At 35.0% G+C, this 22,588-nt stretch overlaps 1 protein-coding gene and 1 long non-coding RNA gene across 9 annotated transcripts in view; both read right to left on the reverse strand.

Moving 5' to 3' along the window:
- Nucleotides 1–22,588, reverse strand: part of Ypel (Yippee-like) — a 172,958-nt gene that overhangs the window by 132,482 nt on the left and 17,888 nt on the right. For 4 of the 8 annotated variants that reach the window (XM_073092895.1, XM_073092894.1, XM_073092896.1 and 1 more), the window contains one exon: nt 7,168–7,244. The exons of the other annotated variants lie outside the window; for them this stretch is intronic. In XM_073092895.1, the coding sequence (XP_072948996.1) occupies nt 7,168–7,234 (67 nt within the window). In that variant the 5' untranslated portion in view covers nt 7,235–7,244. Of the gene's footprint in view, nt 1–7,167; nt 7,245–22,588 lie in introns of those variants that run through there. 8 annotated transcript variants of the gene reach the window in all.
- Nucleotides 16,587–21,414, reverse strand: LOC140757280 (uncharacterized). Its single transcript, XR_012103953.1, has 2 exons — nt 21,296–21,414; nt 16,587–16,965 (listed from the first exon to the last, which is right to left on the reverse strand). It is a non-coding gene; the product is annotated as an uncharacterized LOC140757280 (long non-coding RNA).

Here is a 22,588-nt window from a genome sequence, read left to right on the forward strand (position 1 = left end):
GATGTCCCGAGAATATAGTAATGTCAAAATCTACGACATAAAATAAAATAAGAGTTTAGAGATTTTACATAAATACTACAAAACAATCAAAAAGCATTCGCAAAACCAGGTTCCAATCCATTCTATCTAGCGTGGTACAATATCCATTTCCTCAAGTCACCGATCGCATCCATCTCCGTACTCCCTGAGCGCCACTTCCCGTATCCCCGCGTGACGTAGCATCTGCCCTACATTCAGCCTTGCAACGCTGCAGCGTATTTAGGTTACAGTCTCACTTTTACAGCTACGCCCTACAATTACCGGGGGTTTGTTATGGTTCGGATTACTGTTTGCCTACAAATAAGTGGGTGTTGTCTGCAAATTTATTGTCACTAGTTGACTATTACTAGTCACGCTTCGCCGTGGCTTAGTCTGATGGTGATTATAAAGTTAATAAATAAAAGTGACGAATTATATAAATATTGTAATAAATTAAAAGGCCCTCTTTCCGTAGAAATGTCTTTATAATAATTATTATATATAAACAGTATCTTACATGTAGCTATTAAGCAATATAATATTAAGTAAAAATTTTAAGTCAACTGCTTTTGGAGTATTGTATTGGATACAAAGGTAGCAGATTTTTTATATAGGTATTGCAAATATAAAAAAGGCAATACTTGAACTTCACGACCAAAAGCATCATAAATCATGATTATAAATCTTAAATCATCGTTAAAATTAATGTCAAGAATAATAATTGACTTGAAGACAAGATTATAATTGACTTAATAAAATTGGAATTAGAATTTATAATGAAAGGTTAAACGTTGTTGTTACTAAAACTAACAACAGATAATCATGATTGGATCGTCGTGGTTGAGTTTCTCCAAGCCTCCTAGTTGTGGAAGAAATTCAGAAATGGTACACAAATTAATAGAAATTCAGACAAACTCTTACCAATTACAAAGAGAACAGTTTGTCTTTTAACAAGTTTTACAAGTGTTTCTTTGTGTGAAAATACTACATTCAAATTTAATTAAACTGCATTCCAAGTTCAGCTTTCGTTTCCGAAATTATGGTTGTGCAAGAAAGAACAAAAATGCCAAATGTAAATAATCTGTGGTCTCGCCTTGAGACCCATCTGAAAAGTAGCCCTTAACCTTCGAACGTACAAAAGATCAAAAACCAAGCTATCACTATGTAAATGAGCATCATGAGCAACGAGACATGGCCTTCAGACCGTATGCAGTGCACTCACAAAATGAATATGCATTTGCGAAAACCGACCACAAAACGAACAGTGGTGAATAGAAATGACTTTATATTAGACGTCCAATTACGAAAAATCGACATTAAGAACATAAACTTTCACAATTCTATGTAACAATTACTTTTCTTTTATTATTTTAGGCCCCTAAGGGGCTTAATTTTCAAAAGTTGTTTCTTAGTGCTTATCTAAGTTACATAAGAATTTCCTGTAGTAAAACTAGTAGTGATGGATGGAAATTATGTTATATCAGACTTCGAATTTGGATGACACTATATAACGTAAACAAATTTATTTTAAAAACTTATACAATTCTATATTACAAGATTTAATATCAAATTTACCACTTAAAATATTTTCAAATATATTCCTGAAGCGTTGATTTAAAAAAAATTGGCGTTCTTTGACCTCTAATAATTCTTGAAAATGTGAAACTTATTTTGAAACTTATTTTGGACTGCATTGCAAAAGCGACCTTCGCCAAGCCAAGTCGCGAAAAGTTCAGCCCTTAACCTCTGATTTTGTCTCGACAAAGTGAAGCCCTGAAAACGTAGCCCTTAACCTTCGCGCGTATAATAGATCAAAACCCTTTGAAAATGAGCATAATTAGCAACGAGATATGGCCTTCATGGCCAATGAATATGCATTACAAGAACCACAAAGCGAAGTGGCAAATGGTATTCGTGTTAGTGCAACTGACTGCGGATTTAATACTAAAATAAAGAGCAAAAGGTCTGTGCTATAGAACGGAAAGTTAATTAAAAACAACAATAGTGCGCAAGCTGTGAGAATGTTGTTATAATATCAGAGTCATTTACTATTACTTATGTCATTTAAACATAAATATAAACTACGCAAAAGGTGACTTTGTTAAAAACATAAACTTTTGGTGATTATACTCATCAGTCGTATAGATCTTATGTAACACCATATTCGATTACTATTGGTTAAGTTCAGAAACTTCTTGCGAAAATCCACAGATAGGTTAATGTATTTCCAAGATAAGTTATAACAATGTCCCTGTAGTTCAGGGACCAGAATAGGGCCACGGTATCCCCTGCCTGTCGTAAGAGGCGACTAAAAGGGGGCTTCCGGGGTTGCGGACAGCAAGAGTGGGAGCTCGAACCGCCCGGCTAGCAACCCCGGGATGAACAGCGGTATGTGTGGTCGCATACCGTCGTGAACACCAGATGGTATGGTGAGTTTCAAGCTCACCTGGGCGGAGCCCGACAGGGCAAACGCGCCAAGCGGACTCCGGTTGCGTTCCGTTGGAGATCCCGGAGTCCTCTACGCAGAGCCGAGGACGGCCACCGGGAGGGTTTTAGTGCGGTAAGAATCCCACATAACCCCGTTCGCTCCCACGGCATAGGGTACCTTCTGAAGGTTTCCCCCTCGTAAACAAAAAAAAAAGATAAGTCATAACACAGGGACAGTCTTTTCTGTCAAAATACTGTCAAAACAATTAAGAGAGACAGACTGCATACTATTTTATATCTGTTTTTGAATTGTGGTATGGAATAAATGCACATAATATTTGGGTTTAGGAAGAGACGATAAAGTATTTCAAAATCACAGATAACTGTTTCAAAACTAATGATTTTTAATCAAAATAATATATACTGTACATATACGAGTGTTTATTAGTTTTTACTGTGATTTACAAATCTATTATATTAATCCACATAACATGCTGAAGGTATTGCATAACATATCGCTTACAAACTATGGTAATTAATCTGGCATTTCTAGTTTGTCTAGAATTAAGTGGAAGCCATAAACAAACTTATTTCGTGCGTGCACGCTAGAACATCGGTACTTTCGCCACTTATAGCGTAAAGCGAGTGAGCGCATAATCTTTTGAAAGTGGTAGAACCATTTGTAGTTCGACTCCGGCGACAACACCGCTCCACCTATGTCTACCTAATAACAACAATGTTAAGCGCTGCTGTGTTATGGTTTGAAGGATGTTGTAGGATATCCTCAGGGGTAGCGGCGCATCTGTGGCCGACCTCAGATAGTAGTCCAATCCTATCACATCTTAGGAATCTAATCTTATCACATTTATTTCTATGCTATTTAAAAAAATCTTAGAAAATAAAATTTTCATTAAAGCCAGAATAGATGACTATCTCCAATGTCAAGTATGAACAAAATTCCAAATGACGATCTTTGCTAGGCAAAACATTTGATAGATTGATTATTAATAATAACGGGAGTAGGTAGGTAAGTGAGAACTAATCTAACTTCAACTATTTTGTTACTTCTGAGGACTGTATTATGTGGATAAGTGTTTAGGTACTCTATTGACCCCTTATTATCACTATACTCATTATCCCAATCGTTAAGGTAATCATAAGACGACAATTCACGTAACGTCTGTTTTTCCTGTAGAAAGATAGAACTCGATTGCATTGACAGTCTAATTAATTTTTTTATGAGATATCGACAACCGTACCGGTACTTCCTCATAAGATAAAATCACGAAGAAATGAACAATATTGACAACGTGATATATTTTGTACTTCAGCTTCAAACTTTTGATATCCAATTGCTAGGCATGAGCATGAGCCAACATAAATCATGCTGTTCCAATGGACTAATAGGTATTACCTAGGTTTTATCGTGAACACCAGATGGTGTGGGAGGAGCGAAAACTGCTCCCTCAGGGTAGAGCCCGATCAAGGCATCGCGCTTGGAAAACTCCGGTTGTGTCGAGTACCTATTGAAGGTTTCCCCTCGTAAAGAAAAAAAGGTATTACCTACGTGTAGGATGTTCTTCTGTCCTTATGACTTCCGACAAGGTTAAACTACTGCTTGCAATGATAATAACTTGGACATAATACATAATCTTGGGCGTAAATCCATCATTTTGCTAGTATTTCATCTCTTAATCGCTACTCGCCGACGATGTGTCACAAGCACCGCTAAGTAAATTATACTCGCGTGAACACAATTCCTTACGACCCCAGGTGAAAGGTTAAACCGTTACTCTAAAAGTTACTCTCAAATTACTTTTAATTGCTATTTTCGTAACCATAATAACTAATTACCGCTAATGGTCTCACCGTCGAGATCGTCCATCACGATTGTTCTGAGGTTGTCGACCTGCTGAATTGCTGTGTCCTGGATTATTTTAGCTACTGTATACTTAGGGCTGTCAGCAATTAAATTGGTAGCTTCATACAATGTCTTTATAACCCTGTGCACCGGGATGAAATTGAAACAATATCCCGGACACTTCTTATACTTCGAAGTATCTTTGTTTTTTAGGCGCTGGAGTACATTAAATGCACTGGCAACTAAGTTTAGTTAAAATTCTTGATCGTCATTTCATTCAATAGGTTTTCTTGGAAACAAGTAAAGCTCGGGATTGACATGGAAACTTTGAAAAGAGTATCTCCAGAATGCACCAAGATCGTCTTCAAACTAGAAGAACTCGTGGAAACCATTTTTTTTATAATATAAGAGTAGCAGACGAGCATGCAGTCCACCTGATGGTAAGTGGCTACTGCCGCCCATGGACATCTGTAATAAACCCCAGATAGGATTAGATATTCCTACCTGAGGTCGGCCACAGATGCGCCGCTATCCCTGAGGACTAAGCTGGAATGCCTCGGAAAAGTCTTTCTCCCATACCACACCCTTCAAACGGGACCCAGCAGCACCTAACACTGCAGTTCTTAGGTAGAAATAGGTGTGGCGGTGGTGCCGCCGGAGTCGAACCACAAAGGGTTCTACCACCTTCAAAACCCTGATGGGTGGTAGCCCTATCGTCTAACTGTGGTGCACAACTTGCGATAAAATGTAAAAGGCCATTAATAATATTATTTCTAATGCAATACCGTAAATACGATAACCGTCAGTTACTTAATGGACGCCGTGTGGCTGCTGTCTAAGTCGTAGAAGCTGGGTTGATAAGGTCTACTTAGGCAGCATTTTGTTGTAAACCATGAGGCGTAAGACAACAATGTCCACGAGGAAAAACAGTAAGATAAGTACATAAACGTTACACCCAGAACAGAAATTTCTAGTTGGTAGAACCCTTTGGGGTTCGACTCTGGTGGCACCACCGTCATTCCTATTTCTGCCTCATAGCAGCAGTGTTGAGCGCTGCTGTGTTCTGATTTGAAGGGTGTGGTAAGGGAGACATACTTATCCGAGGCGTTCCAGTTTAGTCCTCAGGTATGGCAGCGTATCTGTGGCTGACCTCAGGTAGGAATATCTAATCGTACCTGAGGTTAACTACGGATGTCTATGGGCAGCAGTAGCCACTTACCATCAGGTGGACTGAATGCTCGTCTGCTACTCCTATATTATAAAAAAAAAGATAAATACATGTATCATGTGCATTTCCGGATGTGTACCAAAGGAGAATGCCCATTCTTGGTACTGATTTTTCTCATGCGTCAAAATGAAAGTAATACTAAAATTATTTTTTGATTTTTTTACATAATTTGTCGATCACAATAGTTTCTTTGAACAGGGGATTCCATTTAAGATAAAATAAGTCGAAATGTTGATTGTTGTTCTTAAAAATTAAAATGGCGGAATTTTATACTCGGAATTCAATAAGATCTATTAGTGTTTTGACTTATGGTTTTTCTCATGTATCAAAATGAAAGTAATATTAAAATTATATTTTTATTTTTTACATTGTTTGTTTATCAGAATAGTTTCTTTGAACAAGGGGGTTCCATTTAAGATAAAATGAGACGAAATGTTGATTGTTGTTCTTAAAAATTAAAATGGCGGTATTTTATTCTCGGAATTCATTATTTTAGGTTTTTAGGATTATTTTAGGTTTTTTTACCTACTACCTTTAAAAGTAAATGGAACATGTTAATCGAACTACATTATAGGTACCTACTATCAGTTAAAACCGACCATCAATCTATCGTCGGATATTTTCGATTTTGAGGTTATGTAACATTTCGGTAAATAACTTCAGAACCCGGGTGCTGATCTAAAAATAATTATTGGTGGTAGTATTTACTTAATTATACATCGTCCACAACAAGTTTCAATTTGATGCAACTCTGGACGGCGGTCTATACTTTCATGGGCATTGTCCTTTGGAACCCTTTGCTCAACAGAAACCGACCTCGGACGCGGGAGCTTAATACTCCAACATAGAACCTTAGGATCGACACCTATAGCTCATTTAATATAAGCAAGCGACAATATTTCTATTAGACATTGTAGATATTTTGTAAATCATGTCATGACTCAGCTACTTATAAATAATTCTCTCCCTTACGCTGTTAGTAACTTACATATTATAGCTTGTTAGGATATATAACATCTTGATTTTATTACGTCTCTCGGATAACTTGTATTTATTAATGTTGTTACGACTTACTACGCCTACTCGTATTTTACGCTTTATTTATACAGATACAAGATTTATTTCTGCACATCCTCAAGGTCTGTGAGAAAATGCTATTTAGCATTAAGTCCGCCTGTTGTACCATAACTTTGTTTTGGTCAATAAAGTATAAATAAATAAATAGGATTGTTAAGCTACACGTTTATAGGAGCAACTATCACATGAAAACGACAGGATCAAAGGTCGCTATAATTTTAATATTGTTACTATGAGAACATGACTTTATAATTGACAATGAACTGTTAGTATTTTTTACCTTTTTACATTTGGATTAGCAAATGAGCTTACAGATAGATGATAAGTGAGCACTGTCACCCATGGACATCTGTGACCAGTCCCATTTAAATTTAGTACGGCTTCAGGTTCTACCTGAAGCCGATCGTAGATACGTTGCAATTCCTCAGGATTAACAGTGTCTTTGGGTGAATGGGTAGTGTACCTGAGCCTAGTGGTATATCCTTAAAGTTGTGGAGGGTGTACCCTGGTGCAACCCATTCCGAATTAACGATAATAAGAATGATATGCATATTACCTTGTGCTTTCCAACAGAAATGAAAATTGTTCTTCACTTGAAGGATTTTCTTTGACTTCTTTAACATAAATTAGTACCTGTAAAAGAGAAAAAAATATATTTATTATTATTAAATACAGTTATTACCAAGACGCGGGGAACTAAGATTATGAATCCATCCATATAGACGTAAGCCCTTACATTAAAATATTTAAAAAAACTAAAACTCGAAACAGATCATCATGGACATATCAAAGAGTAAAATACACTATATACCTGAGCATACTACAATAACACTTATCCAGTAATTTCTTATTTTTATACCTAATACATATTTGCAGTTTTTTTTAAATATGTTAATCGAGTTGAGAGACCTACATATCTTATTGAAACATGAGGCAATATTTTTTGCACCTTTAGCACAACTCGTTCAATTTCGGCACAATAAATTTATGAATTGTTTGAACTCGTTCACCGTTCCAATCCGTTAGATCTTAGTGAGCTAACGCCAAGTACGTCGTTTACCTAGCAAATACACGAGCGACAGCTCACTCCTTGGTTAAAGTGATTATTTATCACTTATAATAACCAGTCATTATGTATAATAGCTATTTGATCACTTTGACTGTAACATATACAAATGTGTTCGATGGTCGCCGCTTTACTTCGCTATGGTCGATTGTCGTTTACCGACGACAGGTAGTAGTCGGCGGCGTGAGCTGTCGCTCATCTATCAGCTCCCTAACAGTCTTACAAACTGTACGTTTTTATCGGTACCTTTTACAAATTATAACGCAAATTGCACATCTAAGCCCCTCGGCTGTTCCTGGTGGCTGTCTAGCGAATCTCGCCTGTCAAATAAACGTTCGCCGTTCCAGTGAAATATGATCGACTTGAACCCCTTCTAGTGGATTGCGAAAGTTTTTGCTCGTCTTCGCTAGCTACTATATTTAATATGAATTTATATCCTTGTCTGGAATATGTAGCTAGATATCCTTCAGTCTGTGATCTTTATAAGAGTAAAATGTTAGATTGACACTTATTATGATCAAATAATGAATAATCGATTTAAAATATGATGTAATTAAAGAGTGAAATGTCGATAAGCACCTAACACCTCCCAAGGATACCGAGCTGTGTGATAAATCTGATGGTCATTTTTTGATTAATTTACCGCTTCTTTCGATCGTCTGTGATTATTAAATGTATTTTATCTACTTAGAAAAGTTCTTTTAATCCTTCTATTTACCTGTATTCACTTCCACACACAAAAAAAATGCAATTTGTATGTTAACGTACGTAATGAATTTTTATACAATCTTTGCAATGTCAGAAAAAGCTGAAATAGTTTTAATATGAATTGAAAAATCCCTACAAATATCGAAATAAACATTCGTCCAGTCATCTGTACATGACGCACAAAGCGCATGCCAGAGCAATAAATTGGACAGCCCGAATGTTTTGCGGATATACCAATGCGATGACACTGTGGAACAGATTGCCGCTAAGGATATTCATCGTATTTTTCAAAATATAGAAGTAGCGAATGAACATGTAGTCCACGTAATGGTAAGTGGCTGCCACCCATGGACATCCAGTCCTACCTGAGATCGGCCACAGGTGCGCTACTACCTTTGAGGTCTAACCTGGAACCCTCGGAAATGTATGTCTCCCTCACCACATTTTCAAATACCAGAACACCAGCCAGCGCTTAACACTGCTGTAATTAATATAAGTTAATTAAATATAAACTTACATAGATTGCAGCATATTCTATGAGATTTCATAATATTTAAAATAATTAAAGCACTTAATTTCTTGAAGGCTAATTAATTTATTAAAAGCAATTTAAATCTAGATAAATCATTCAAAGCATCAGTCAAAATTTTTATATTCATAGAAAATGCTGACTAATTTATTCAAGAGAATATCACTAAAAAATATCTTAGCTAACTACTTCAACTCACTTCAGTAAAGGAAAGCTTTAACGAAGCAAATAGGAATTACCAAGGGGCACTTAATGTTTTATGCATCTTCTAATCTTCTTTTTTCTTTGAAAAAAAAAAATTCTCAGAGCTTTTAGGTGAGTATTTTTTCAAGATATCCTACGCAGATAAAACAGGCGACAATTAATTTTTAATTTCCTAATGATTCACCAACAGACGCTCAGCATTTTAAAACCAAAATTTGATAATATCAATTTCTATTTCTCATCTTATGTTGACGTCATACATAATATTCTTAACTATTATCACCTGCCTTCTAATGCAACCACATAAGCATTCCTTAAATGTCTATCACCTCAATACTATGTTCCCTATTAACATTAACTAGCCTTTATCACCTGCGATCGTCAGGTCATTAAACTAATAAGCTAAGTGTAAGCTAAGCTATCCTACCCCATATCAGTTGGTTTGTAGATTCCATCAGTCGGAAGTGGTCTAGCAATGAAACAATATAACTTATTCAGTTACAGTACATATTGTTACTGGGGTTTCTATTTATTTTTATAAAAATCTGTAACAATTGCAAATTAAATCGAAGTAGGTAGTACTTGGAATCAGAAACAAACGTTTTGATTCCCTGAGGATCACGCTTGAACACTTTCTAAGTAAGTTTATCTAATCAAAGCCTTGGAACCGAAAAAGAACAGCGCGAGCATTAACTGCTACGAGTCAGTATACCTGCCTACTAAATTCTTTGATGACAGAGTGTTCTTCAACTCAGATGACTCAAGCAGAACATGAACTAATCAACTTTGCTTCCAATCTGTAACTTATCACTTTATTGACAATAAAACAACGTCAGCTAATGAGTTTCCCATGCCATAACGGAACAGTCTAGATATTTTTCTACAATGAGCTCAGGTGCATACTACCACGCGCCTAACATTCTCACCGGCCGCTTCAAGGAGTATCAAGCGATACAAAAACAGCAGGTGAGCCGCCACCGGCCGCCGACGGTTACGTAACTGCAACTTTATCGAGCAATCGAGGGGCTACTTATACGAAGCAAGTGAAGGTCTTGCATACTACATACTTAAAAAATATAGCAAAATTAAAGATTGTATATGAATTTTCAGTTTCAAGGTCGTTGACCGAGGTCTCACAATAATAATCTATTCAATCAATATATAATATATCAATTCACATCTGAAATACTAAGTATATATTATTTGCTTATTTTTAAAGGATTCAAAACTTCATGACAAACTGACCACATCAATGGCTAGATTTCTCGACGAGTCACAACTGTATTAACATAAACAGTCCTCACCGAAAAGCGACATAGAAACGTTATAATTAGAAGTAGGTAAGGATGACAAGGGGTGTAGAAATTTGGAATAATACTCATAATTACATTTAAGTAAAACATCCAATCCGTTTATAATACGATGAAACGCTAGAAATTTAGATGACAAACCTTAAGTAAAACTAAAAAGTTCAGCCTTATATTGAAATTCCAAGAACAGAACATTGGTATTGAAATATGATAATGATTTCACGTCCACATAGGTAAAAAGAAAAATCTAGAGCATGCAGAAATGCGAATAAGAAAGACATAAGTCGCTTGAATGTCTCAAAGAAACAATGCAAAGTAAATGATAACGATCGTCCACATGCACAGCACCTGGGTATTTCACATCATGACATAACTATGGTTTCTATGCAAACGTTACAGCAAAAACGGATACTACTTTATAATATTACACTTAAATTACTTTTTTGTTTATAATATGCTGAAGTGATATGAGTTTTATCCTGATAACTTGGAAGTTCACGAGCAAAATTAACGTTAGTCTTCGAGTTATCAAATTTTCGGGTAATTGCCCAGTAAAGTCTTACCTTTCAGTTTTCATACCACAATGGAAAACATTTGAATAGCATTTGCGTGTCTATTCAATGGTCTTAATAAATTTACTCAAAAATGGGGATTTAATAAACCTTGTGCATCTTATAACATATTTATTTAATCAATTTGATCTGCACAATCCAACTTCAACAAAAAACTAGTTAGCAGATGTGTTCACACCTATTCAGACCGAATCAACGGCACAAAGCTACAAACAGTATGCGGGTACAAGCAAACAATTCTTCAGTACAATCAATGAAGTAACATCACGCAAAACATCTCGTGATCCATTAAATATTCTGGAAAGATTGCCTCATATTCTCATTCATAATAACGGAGACGCGTGTATCTAGCCAAGGGTAGTGGATGACATAATTTATTACCATAACGACAGTAGCAATGACAATCGATGGAAAACAGATCAATATTCTGTTCACGTTGTTGGAACATGGTATGATACCTACTATAGTAGGTAAATATCTGATAACGATTTCGCTGTAACAGTACTGGTTATAGATTTTAAGATGAACAGTTTGTTAAAGTGTCTCTACCGTTTAGTGCCACAATCAATACTAGGTATATACATACGATCCTATATGGACTTAGCTATCCGCTGACGAAACGCCCTATTAAACCTAAGAGCATTTACGGACCTGTGATTGACCTGAAGTCTCCTTTCTCATTTGAGGTTTATATATGAACTGAATTAATTAGTCATTACATTCGATATACTATCGCTAGTCATTAATCAATCTATCCATGTTTTGCGTACCGAATACATGGCTATTTCTTCGTACTAGATATTTTCAAATTTGGAGTTTATTAACAATGGGTGTATGTGACCTTTTCCTACTTTAGTTGTTTAAAGAAAACAATAAAGTATAATTGAACACAATTTTCCAGATAATTTCCTTTCATTTATGTTTCAACAATGAAGTTAAAAATGAAAACCTTGCATTTGGAGATGTTTCAACAATTCTTCCAACTGACGACAGTAAAAACATTAATATATCGCTACGTGGTACCAATTTACCAATAACTGGGACAACCAGTGCAATGAAACCGGCGATTGTGAATTAAGATGAATTGTATCATTATGAACGGAGTTATTGTGCAAACTGTGAGGCTTATGAACATATAAAAAGAGATTATTTCTGATTATATAGTCCAACTATGATCAGTGAACATTAATAGAACAGGTTAATGACCAACAATGGGGTAGAACCTGATAAGATCCTGATTCGTCCAGTGATATGATTGATAGTTTAATGAAATATACTAAATCAATGGGTCAAGAGATCATAGTTTTTCTCAAAAATTGTATGGACAGATCATTATTAATAGGCATAAGTCCTCTTTAGTATTTTCTTCTTGTACTCCATCCACCACGTAAGTTGACCTATGTTCTCTTTCTCTTAGTAGTTATAGTTTAATTTAATTTTGCAAAACGAGGAAACTAGTCAAGTCACAAACAGATAAAGGATATTCCGTTTAAAATAGGTTACAGTTTCGTTAGGTTTTCGAAACTAAAACTCCCTTACACTTACAAGGAAGTAGAGCGTCGGACCATTTACAAGTATGCACATGGAAGCTAATTTCCGTTGTGATAAAATTACTCTAAAGCTAATTTTAGTTCCAAAAGTAGTTTCAACTGCACTAATAACAAGGAATATAACGACACTCGCCGGACCGAAGCTAATGAAGCTGCAGACACTAGCATTCATAAAGCACGAATAATGTAAATTTTAATAATACTTCCTGGAACAGATTTTAATCAGGTCTAGTGTACTCTTGCTAAAGTATAGGTATACGTTAAACACTGGAATTGATGTATCAAGTCTACTCTATTAGTATACCAGTCAACAAAGGTTTTTCCAGGGGTCTCGAGGAACACATAATGAAAGCATAAGGGTATTGTTCAGATTTTCATACAAAATCTTTCATCCCGGTTCACACAGACACCATCTCGGATCGATTGAATTTTGAAATATTTTTCAGAACAACTGTGAACGAAATTAGAGATTAATTGCATATAATGACAGCATTAATTCCCATAATGACATCATTAATTTGTGGACCTGCGTGGCATAATACAAATTACTTGGGGGCCATAAGTTTGATTCTTAGCTAGACTATTTGAAATTAGAAATTCAGGTGTTTGCTTTGAAGTTGAGCGTATGTTTGTTTACATGAAGGTTTCTTGTGTGGGACTGGAGTAAACAATACTAATATTATTATGAGCATGTCAAGGCCTAAGGTAGGAGAATTATTGAATCCAAACGCAGATCCTAACTTAACTTGCATCGTAAATAGTTATACAGCTTAAGTATTTTGTTTATTAACATGATCATAAACAGTTTGGAATATTAATTTACTAAATCTGAGAGAACATTGTCGGCAATAACAAGGCAAAGTCAATAAATAAATCCTGCGAGGACAGACTGGCAGCCAATCTAGGCGGCTATTGCAGTGTAATCGATGGATGTCAAGGCAACTGATGGGCAGTGTATTGTCTACAGTCTAGAGCGCTCTAGTCCTGTGTTTGTAATTGATGGCCCGAAATTAAAGCATTTATGTTTAAAGGTGGTAGAACCCTTTGTGGTTCGACTCCAGCGGCACCACCACCACTTCTATTTCTGCCTCATAACAGCAGTGTTACATGATGCTGTGTTCTGGTTTGAAGGGTAAGGGAGACATACTTTTCCGAAGCATTCCAGCTTAATCCTCAGGGGTAGAGACGCATCTGTGCTCGACCTCACGTAGGAATTTCTAATCCTATCTGGGGTTGAATACAAAAAGAAATTCATCGATGTGAACAACTTGGTTGTAATTTTTATACTAACAATTTTTTAGTAAGTACTCACTGTGATATTTAAGAAATTTCAAGTACCTACCTATGGGACTAACAGAACATGAATAGCGCTTAAAGAACAATTTATCTCGTTGTACAAATAAACTAAACATATAGTCATATAATTTCTGTCTATGTGTCAACAAAGCGTAGAGAAATGTATGTAGTAAACACAATATTTAAATGAGGCAACTCGTAGCAATTTCAGAAACATTTCCGGAGATTCCTGGATTACACATTTTGTTCAGAGCTTTTGTGTAATTTTCAGTGAGTAGTCGGATTGGTTGAGTCAATCTGTTTACTATCATTTTTTAGAAAGTGGAAACGAGGCCGCATGTGAGACACATTTAAGAACTGTTTAAATTTTTCAACACATATGATACCTAACATCATTAAAATGTCGAAACTCTACACACTACCGAGTAGGATATTAAACTGAAGTTATTATTATTTCTCGAAATTATTATTATTTCTAATTCCCCGTATATTTGAATTAAATTAAGCGTTTTTAGGGTTCCGTACGAAAGAATAAAAAACGGAACTCTTATAGGATCACTCGTGCATCTGTCCGTCCGTCACAGCCAGTTTGCACCGAAACTACTGGACCAAATGAGTTGAAATTTGGTATTCTTTTATAGTGTCACATTTTTACATAGAAGCTGCCGTAGTCCCAAAACGAACACTCCAAACTACGAAATCATCCCATCCATTTCCCAAAAAATCTCGTCTTACATGTTGACATTTACTTGGCAAACACCCACTGCGTTGCCTCACACCCACGCTGCCATTTAATCCGCTGTTTGAATTTTACTGGCCGTTATAAAGTTACTGCTCGTAACAAGACAGGAGTGTTGCAAGAGGAAACACAGATTAGATGTCCCAGTTTCACGCGTGAAATCAAACAGTTTTGCCGTACCACTGCTGTTTATCTTAGAGTTTGTACACAAAATAAATAGACGTCGTTATTGGAATGCGCTTGAATTATTCACTACAGCTTCAGCAAACACGGGATCAAATGCCGATAAAATATATTTCCTCCAGCTAATAATATATTGAACGGAATTGGAGCATGGGCATCGAGAACATATTTTTAGAGGATCAATGAACTGAGCTGAAGAGTTCACTTTCATACGATATTTATTAATCTAGAAGCAAAGTAACACATAAATACGTAAGAACCAATAGTAAAAGAATTTACATATATTAGTAATTTAAAATGAATGTAAAAGCAGACAGCAGAAAGTGGAATTTAAAGCCAGTACCATAGCCAAACTGCTAAAATTGTAAACCTTAAAATTTTATTACATTCTTCTGTTCATATTTAACTACCATTTTACTCTTACTATTGGCATGCGAAAGTATTTCTTCAACTTGTACAAACAACGTTTTTTCAGATCCAAATCTATTCAGCTTCTGCCATCATTCCTTGTAAAAAGGGTAGGTACGATGTAAATAAAACACGATTTATTTATACATGTCCAAATCTAAAGGAACCTTCGTCAGATCGTATTCTAATGTGTCGTGACTCCCGTTGAATTAAACATCGGCTTCGTGGAAAATGTTTTTGGAAATACAAGAAATTACTTTTGTGACATTTCCCAGCTTTTTGTCATTCAAATTTCCATACATTTGTGTCGGGAGCCTACGTTACGTGGGGATCCGTTTAAGTTGAAACTTTTCGAGTTACATGACAGAGAAGACAGAATGGGGCGAATCAACATAAGAAATGAGTTGAAATTGTTTAATTTGACTCCAGCGTTTTATCATAATTTTGTTTATTTGGTAGGTATTTTACGTTTGTTAAAATTTTAATTGTAGTCTCGTTATTTTCTTTATCATTAGGTAAGTCTGAAGCTACGCTCTATTTACTTTATCTGTCTTATGAAATCGGAATCTGTAGCCTAAGGACAGCTATAACAACACTTAAGTCAAAGAACCGACTCATTATAATTTTGCGCATCTACATCTTTGTAATGGTGCCTCGTATACCAAACAAACCAGTACCTTAGAAGTATATAGGTGATGAAGGTACCGCAGTAAATTTCTTACTGCTTTCCTTAACTAATCACCTAATGCAATTCAAATTTCCAACGAAATTCTAGATCAAACCTCGTCTAAGATCTTTGATTTATATCACAAACCTTGATATTGACAAAATTGACAAGTTCTATGACTATGCTCATCTTAAAACCAGAGGCACTAAAACCACGAAATTTTGTACAAGAGTTCCTTATATACATATACGGTACCTACTGTACCCAAGAGAACACTAAAGACCATTTTTGAATACAATCCCCGAAGTACGCAAGTAAAATGAAAGCGTAATCAATAATGATTATGAATTCGTTAGTATTTAATACCGTACAACAATGTTAGCTCACGATATATTAAAAGCAAAATATGAGGCGGCTTACCTCAAAGCCGTGAGTAATAAAACGCGTAACTTGGGCATTAAATCAACGTACAACCAAGAATATTAAACCTCGCCACGAACAAAGAGTAAGACGCAAATAGTCATGCGCAAATCGCTCAAGAGTAACACAGTAGAACTATTTCATTTTAATAAAAACATATTTCTAGTTCACTATTTTTGCTATGAAACAAGTGGGTAGGATTCTTGTTCTGGACATTCACTCATACGCACACACGCACAAATACAGCAGTTTCGTCAGAGGTTCCGGTGTTTGTTTTTAATAGGCCTTAGAAAGTTATGATGATATTTGAAATCAAACTCATCTTGAAGGTCTTGAAGTCATGTAATAATATAGTCACATAAACGGTACAGAGTAACGATATAACAATTATACGTAAGTAAGTTCACACTAGTGATTAGAAGTATTATAACTACACAAGTATCTCCGTTATTCGACTGCTCTTGCTGAAGTCTCCGACCAGAATGTCGCTCTCTGTTAATTCGAGCGCCGCCAAGGTGTCGTCCCCACTTCACCTACCCGCATCTGTTTTTAAACTGTAGTATCAAATGAGTCACTTATTACTTTAATGTAACGTTATAAAAATGTGATATCGTTAATATCCAAGCTTCTTATTAACGACGATAACATTCGGCCGTCCTGCTCACACGTTCGTCCTCGATCGTGTATGGTCTGATGCAAGAGCTGCAAAAGAAAACCAGTTGTTTAATGCCTAAGTCCAGAAGAGTTACACATTTTCTTGTAATACCGACTCGCACGTAAGAGGCCCGAACTGTTTATCAAAAACATGGCTTAAACTCTACGCATTTTCTTGCAATACCGACTCGCATGTAAAAAGCCCGAACTGTTGATCCGAACCAAGGCTTAAACTAGGTGATGTTCATATAGAATCACACTAGTTGTGTATTACCTAGGTTATAAATCTGCCCCAACAGTGTTCACCACGGATTTCTGTTGCAGGCATAGTTCATAAGGACTCTTTACATAAATGTCATATGCGCGACAGGTATTGAAGCGAATGCATTAGACCATTGTTAAATAATAAAACACACGGTTATAACTAGGTGATGTTCATATAGGATCACTCTAGTCATGTATCACCGCAGTTTTTATACCTTGTTTACGATAACATTCGGCCAGTGCTCAACTCAAATTTACTCTAAAAATGCAATATTCACTCAATGTAATACATCCACCCAACATACATACATACATACACCCAACCATATGCATCACCAAGAGACACCCGCGAACATTACACTGCTCGAGGCATCTGCACTAATCCATCTTAACTACAGATAAATAAAAATCAAACTAAAAAAGTTTCCAACACCTACAGTAATGACAACATCTAGCTGCCCACTTTACTTATGTCTGGATTCTAAGTCCAATAGTTAAATCTCCAACAACTATTGATTCGATAAAGTTACGCATCAGAATAACGACGTTAATCTTATTAGTCCATTTCGGAATGCTCAACAACCTGTTCAATAACTGTTATACTGATAGATAGATAGATCTATAGTTGGCCACTAAATGAATCTGTGCGACTCAAAATACTATTATAAAATTATTTTATTACTACTTAGTACTTCTTTTAATTATTACAATGTTATTTTATACAAATAGTTGCCTTTCCAATGTACGTCTTTTATCAACTGATGAAGCAGTATCAAAATAATAATATATCGTGAATATTTGAAATGAATGATATCAAAGTTAAAGACTAAATAATGGTAAACAAACCATGAATTTCACACAATATAACACGTATAAGTTGTATGAACCCAATTTTTTTACGTTATTTATCACAAATTCAAATTATTTCTTTCAAAGTAGGGCCACATAACCCACTTTTGAAAGTCAGAAAGAAATTTCATTACATTAAATTGAATTTATATTCAGTTATAATAATACATACTATTACATGAATTTCAAAATTTAATTAACAAAGCAAAGGACCCATGCGTTCACGTCAGCCACATACTTGTCAATTGTGTATGGCTTAACTACTTAACTTTTTTTTTTTTTTTTTATTTCACCAAAAGTTTTAAATTAAGATTCCCATAAGGAAGTTATAGTTTGGGCTATTTTACTGTAAAAGTTATGCATTATACTAAGGAAGATTTGCTAGACTTTACGCAAACGTCGTTTTTAAAAAAAAATCAAATAATGTTATGGAAAGAATAAACACATTAAAATGGTCCGTTAATCTAAACGGAGTTTAAACAGACCTTGTCTTACATTGAGTTCCTCGGAAGCGGATTTTTTTTTCCGTAGGTAGTTATCAAACGGATAGTGTTATTGAATACACACTCGTAAACTACCTACCAAGAAAAATGACTTCAGAAACCGGCCATTATTTAACTATACTGTGTGTCTACAACTGATAAAAGATTTTTTTTAAACACGCTTTTATTTTTGCCACGCTTTTATTAACTTGACCTGTATGTATGTAACGGAATATTTGAATTCGATTTTTACCTACTTTGAACGGTCAGATTTATTTAAAAATTTTGAAATACTTATGACATGACATGATTTTAATAATCTTGTCCGATTCTAATTTTGTCTCATCACGATCGTCAGATTTAAAACTATAACTGTTTTACATAACATGTGGCTCCTTATCAATCACAACCTAAATTTTCTATGACCTGAAAAAGGTCTATTAAAGTTGATCATGATTTTATACCAGCCAGCCAAACAAACAGTTAGTCAAACTATCTTATGATACACCTTATTACCGAACAATTCATATTTATTATATATATTTCAAACGCCTCGGCTTCACCTGACTTTTATATAGTTTGTAATAAAAATTATATTAGTGCGTAATATCTGTATAGATTATATTAATATAATATGTATCATTTACAACCAACACTCTCAAGGAGATGCTCGATGTTTCTATAGAGAAAACCTAGACATGACGCAATTGTGAACCGTATGAAATTTATATGAAAAGTAAATTATTGTATAAGAAAATCCCATCGAAATGTACCTATGCTTTTATTTGATTACATTATTATTCATTTGGCTATGATATACATATAATAAGAATGAAATCTTCACGTGTTTACATCGAATATATTTGAAAAAGAAAAATTGTCTGTCGGTTTGTATGTTTGAAAATGCATTAAAACCAAAACTACGAAGTTGATGTCAAAAGTATACATTTTTTTTAAAAAACATTACATGACCAGGTAATGGAGAATTCCAAATTACTAACGTACTCCGTGATCTTGACAGAGGGCATTGTATAATTCAAATTATATTTTGAATCCACATGAACAAAGTCGCAGGCAAGACTCGTTTTAAAAATGCAATTCAAATTATATTCTGACTCCACATGAACAAAGTCGCAGGCAAGACTCATTTTAAATATGGTATACAAGAGACTATCTAAATTTATGTAGGCTTCAGTGACCGTTTCTCACTTAATACGTATAATAACTTAATTGCTGTAACTTGTAAATAGAACTAAGCTCAAGTTATAAAAGCATCAATTTATTATTATTATTATTATTATTTTACTTAAAATAATTTATTCTCAATCCCATACAAAGTGGATCCCGTTTATCATTTCGTAAATGGCTCACATAATTGATAATATCGATAGTCTAAGCGTCTCAACGTTTAAGGTACAAACTTCATTTACCAGTATTTGATAGTGCCCAATTTTCAAACCAAAAGGACGTGTAATGTGTCAAATTCAAATTGAAATTTAAAGATTTAAAATTACGAGATGTAAAGAAATATTAATACAAAACGAAACGTTGCATACTAAATTTAAAACAGACATTTAATATTATGTATAAGTGAGTCAGTCAGAAGTAGAATGGGAGATAAGAGAGATATTTTTATATATAATATTCCAAAGACCGCTGCGCATAAGTTTCTCAGTTTTCTTATAGATCATTAACTAATGTGCATTTATACTTTATGGGAGTCAAAACACAGTAGTACACAGTACTGCGTGAATTCGCCTAGAATTGATGGAAATCTAAATTTGGCAACGTACGTATGCTTCTTTCATAACAATTACGTATCAAGTATATGAAATCAAAAGGAAACTTTCATTGATTTATAAAATGAAAATGTGAACAATGTAGATGTGAATGCAAGTTTATTTTTAAATATAGTCAATTAATATCCAAAAAAAAAAACAATAAACCTTAAACTCATTTACCATTTCCCTCCTGGGTACACTCAGCCACTCAATACCGTGGTCGTGATACTTTTTTGCAGGCAGTTAAATATGTACCACGTAGATATTATACATTTCTGTACAATTATGAATAATCAAAATTTTGCAACTTAATAAACGTGTCACTTATATCAAGTAGGTATACTGTACTCTGTAACTGCGTTTGTTGCTACCGCATAGTCCCTTCCATACAATAATAACAAACGCATATACGTAAACCCCGTTTGAAACATTAAAAGTTATCAAAAATAAATTCAAATCTAACCTGTATGCAATTTCTGGCGTACATTAGCCTATATTAACAACCATTAGGTTCCCATATCTATAAAGCCTGACATTTAAGATTAAAGATCCTTAAAATATTTTCATAAGTACGTGTATTTCTATATATTTCAAAGTAGGTGTAACTTTAGAACAATTAGGATTTACTTTTTACACCACAGAATTTAACCAAATGGACAGATTTACCACAAGAACTGCCTTGCAAAATTACTTTTAGACACTTCTTCACAGAAAATGCACTTATTTTGAAGTAAACACCTCAGTTTACAATGTTAACAAGTAATTTGATAAGAGTAAAGTTTGTTCACAAAATTTAAGTATATCATTTTCAGAGGGTATTAACATTTCATTGAATTACTAGTCTCAATCTATCCATTTTCTTAATTCAAATGAGTTTTCCCTTACATCAACGACATTTATCTACCCCCATTTTTACTTATTCTACCAAGATGAATTCACATATGACATAATAATGTTTTAACTCACGGTTTTTATTCCTGTGTCAAGTATGTTCGTACTTACGAATCGCCGTCCATGATTGTGAGCTGGTTCTTGTACACTTCTGATGAAATCAAACTCATCTTGAAGGTCTTGAAGTCATGTAATAATATAGTCACATAAACGGTACAGAGTAACGATATAACAATTATACGTAATGAAATCAAACTCATCTTGTAGGTCTTGAAGTCATGTAATAATATAGTCACATAAACGGTACAGAGTAACGATATAACAATTATACGTAAGTAAGTTCACACTAGTGATTAGAAGTATTATAACTACACAAGTATCTCCGTTATTCGACTGCTCTTGCTGAAGTCTCCGACCAGAATGTCGCTCTCTGTTAATTCGAGCGCCTTTAAGGTGTCGTCCCCACTTCACCTACCCGCATCTGTTTTTAAACTGTAGTATCAAATGCGTCATCGTTAATATCCAAGCTTCTTATTAACGACGATAACATTCGGCCGTCCTGCTCACACGTTCGTCCTCGATCGTGTATGGTCTGATGCAAGAGCTGCAAAAGAAAACCAGTTGTTTAATGCCTAAGTCCAGAAGAGTTACACATTTTCTTGTAATACCGACTCGCACGTAAGAGGCCCGAACTGTTTATCAAAAACATGGCTTAAACTCTACGCATTTTCTTGCAATACCGACTCGCATGTAAAAAGCCCGAACTGTTGATCCGAACCAAGGCTTAAACTAGGTGATGTTCATATAGAATCACACTAGTTGTGTATTACCTAGGTTATAAATCTGCCCCAACAGTGTTCACCACGGATTTCTGTTGCAGGCATAGTTCATAAGGACTCTTTACATAAATGTCATATGCGCGACAGGTATTGAAGCGAATGCATTAGACCATTGTTAAATAATAAAACACACGGTTTAAACTAGGTGATGTTCATATAGGATCACTCTAGTCATGTATCACCGCAGTTTTTATACCTTGTTTACGATAACATTCGGCCAGTGCTCAACTCAAATTTACTCTAAAAATGCAATATTCACTCAATGTAATACATCCACCCAACATACATACATACATACACCCAACCATATGCATCACCAAGAGACACCCGCGAACATTACACTGCTCGAGGCATCTGCACTAATCCATCTTAACTACAGATAAATAAAAATCAAACTAAAAAAAGTTTCCTACACCTACAGTAATGACAACATCTAGCTGCCCACTTTACTTATGTCTGGATTCTAAGTCCAATAGTTAAATCTCCAACAACTATTGATTCGATAAAGTTACGCATCAGAATAACGACGTTTATCTTATTAGTCCATTTCGGAATGCTCAACAAC

The sequence above is a fragment of the Epargyreus clarus genome, unplaced genomic scaffold, assembly GCF_041222505.1.
Source record: "Epargyreus clarus isolate Ecla_fem2 unplaced genomic scaffold, WU_Ecla_fem_2.2 ptg000004l, whole genome shotgun sequence".
In the NCBI taxonomy this organism is placed as follows: Eukaryota; Metazoa; Arthropoda; class Insecta; order Lepidoptera; family Hesperiidae; genus Epargyreus; species Epargyreus clarus.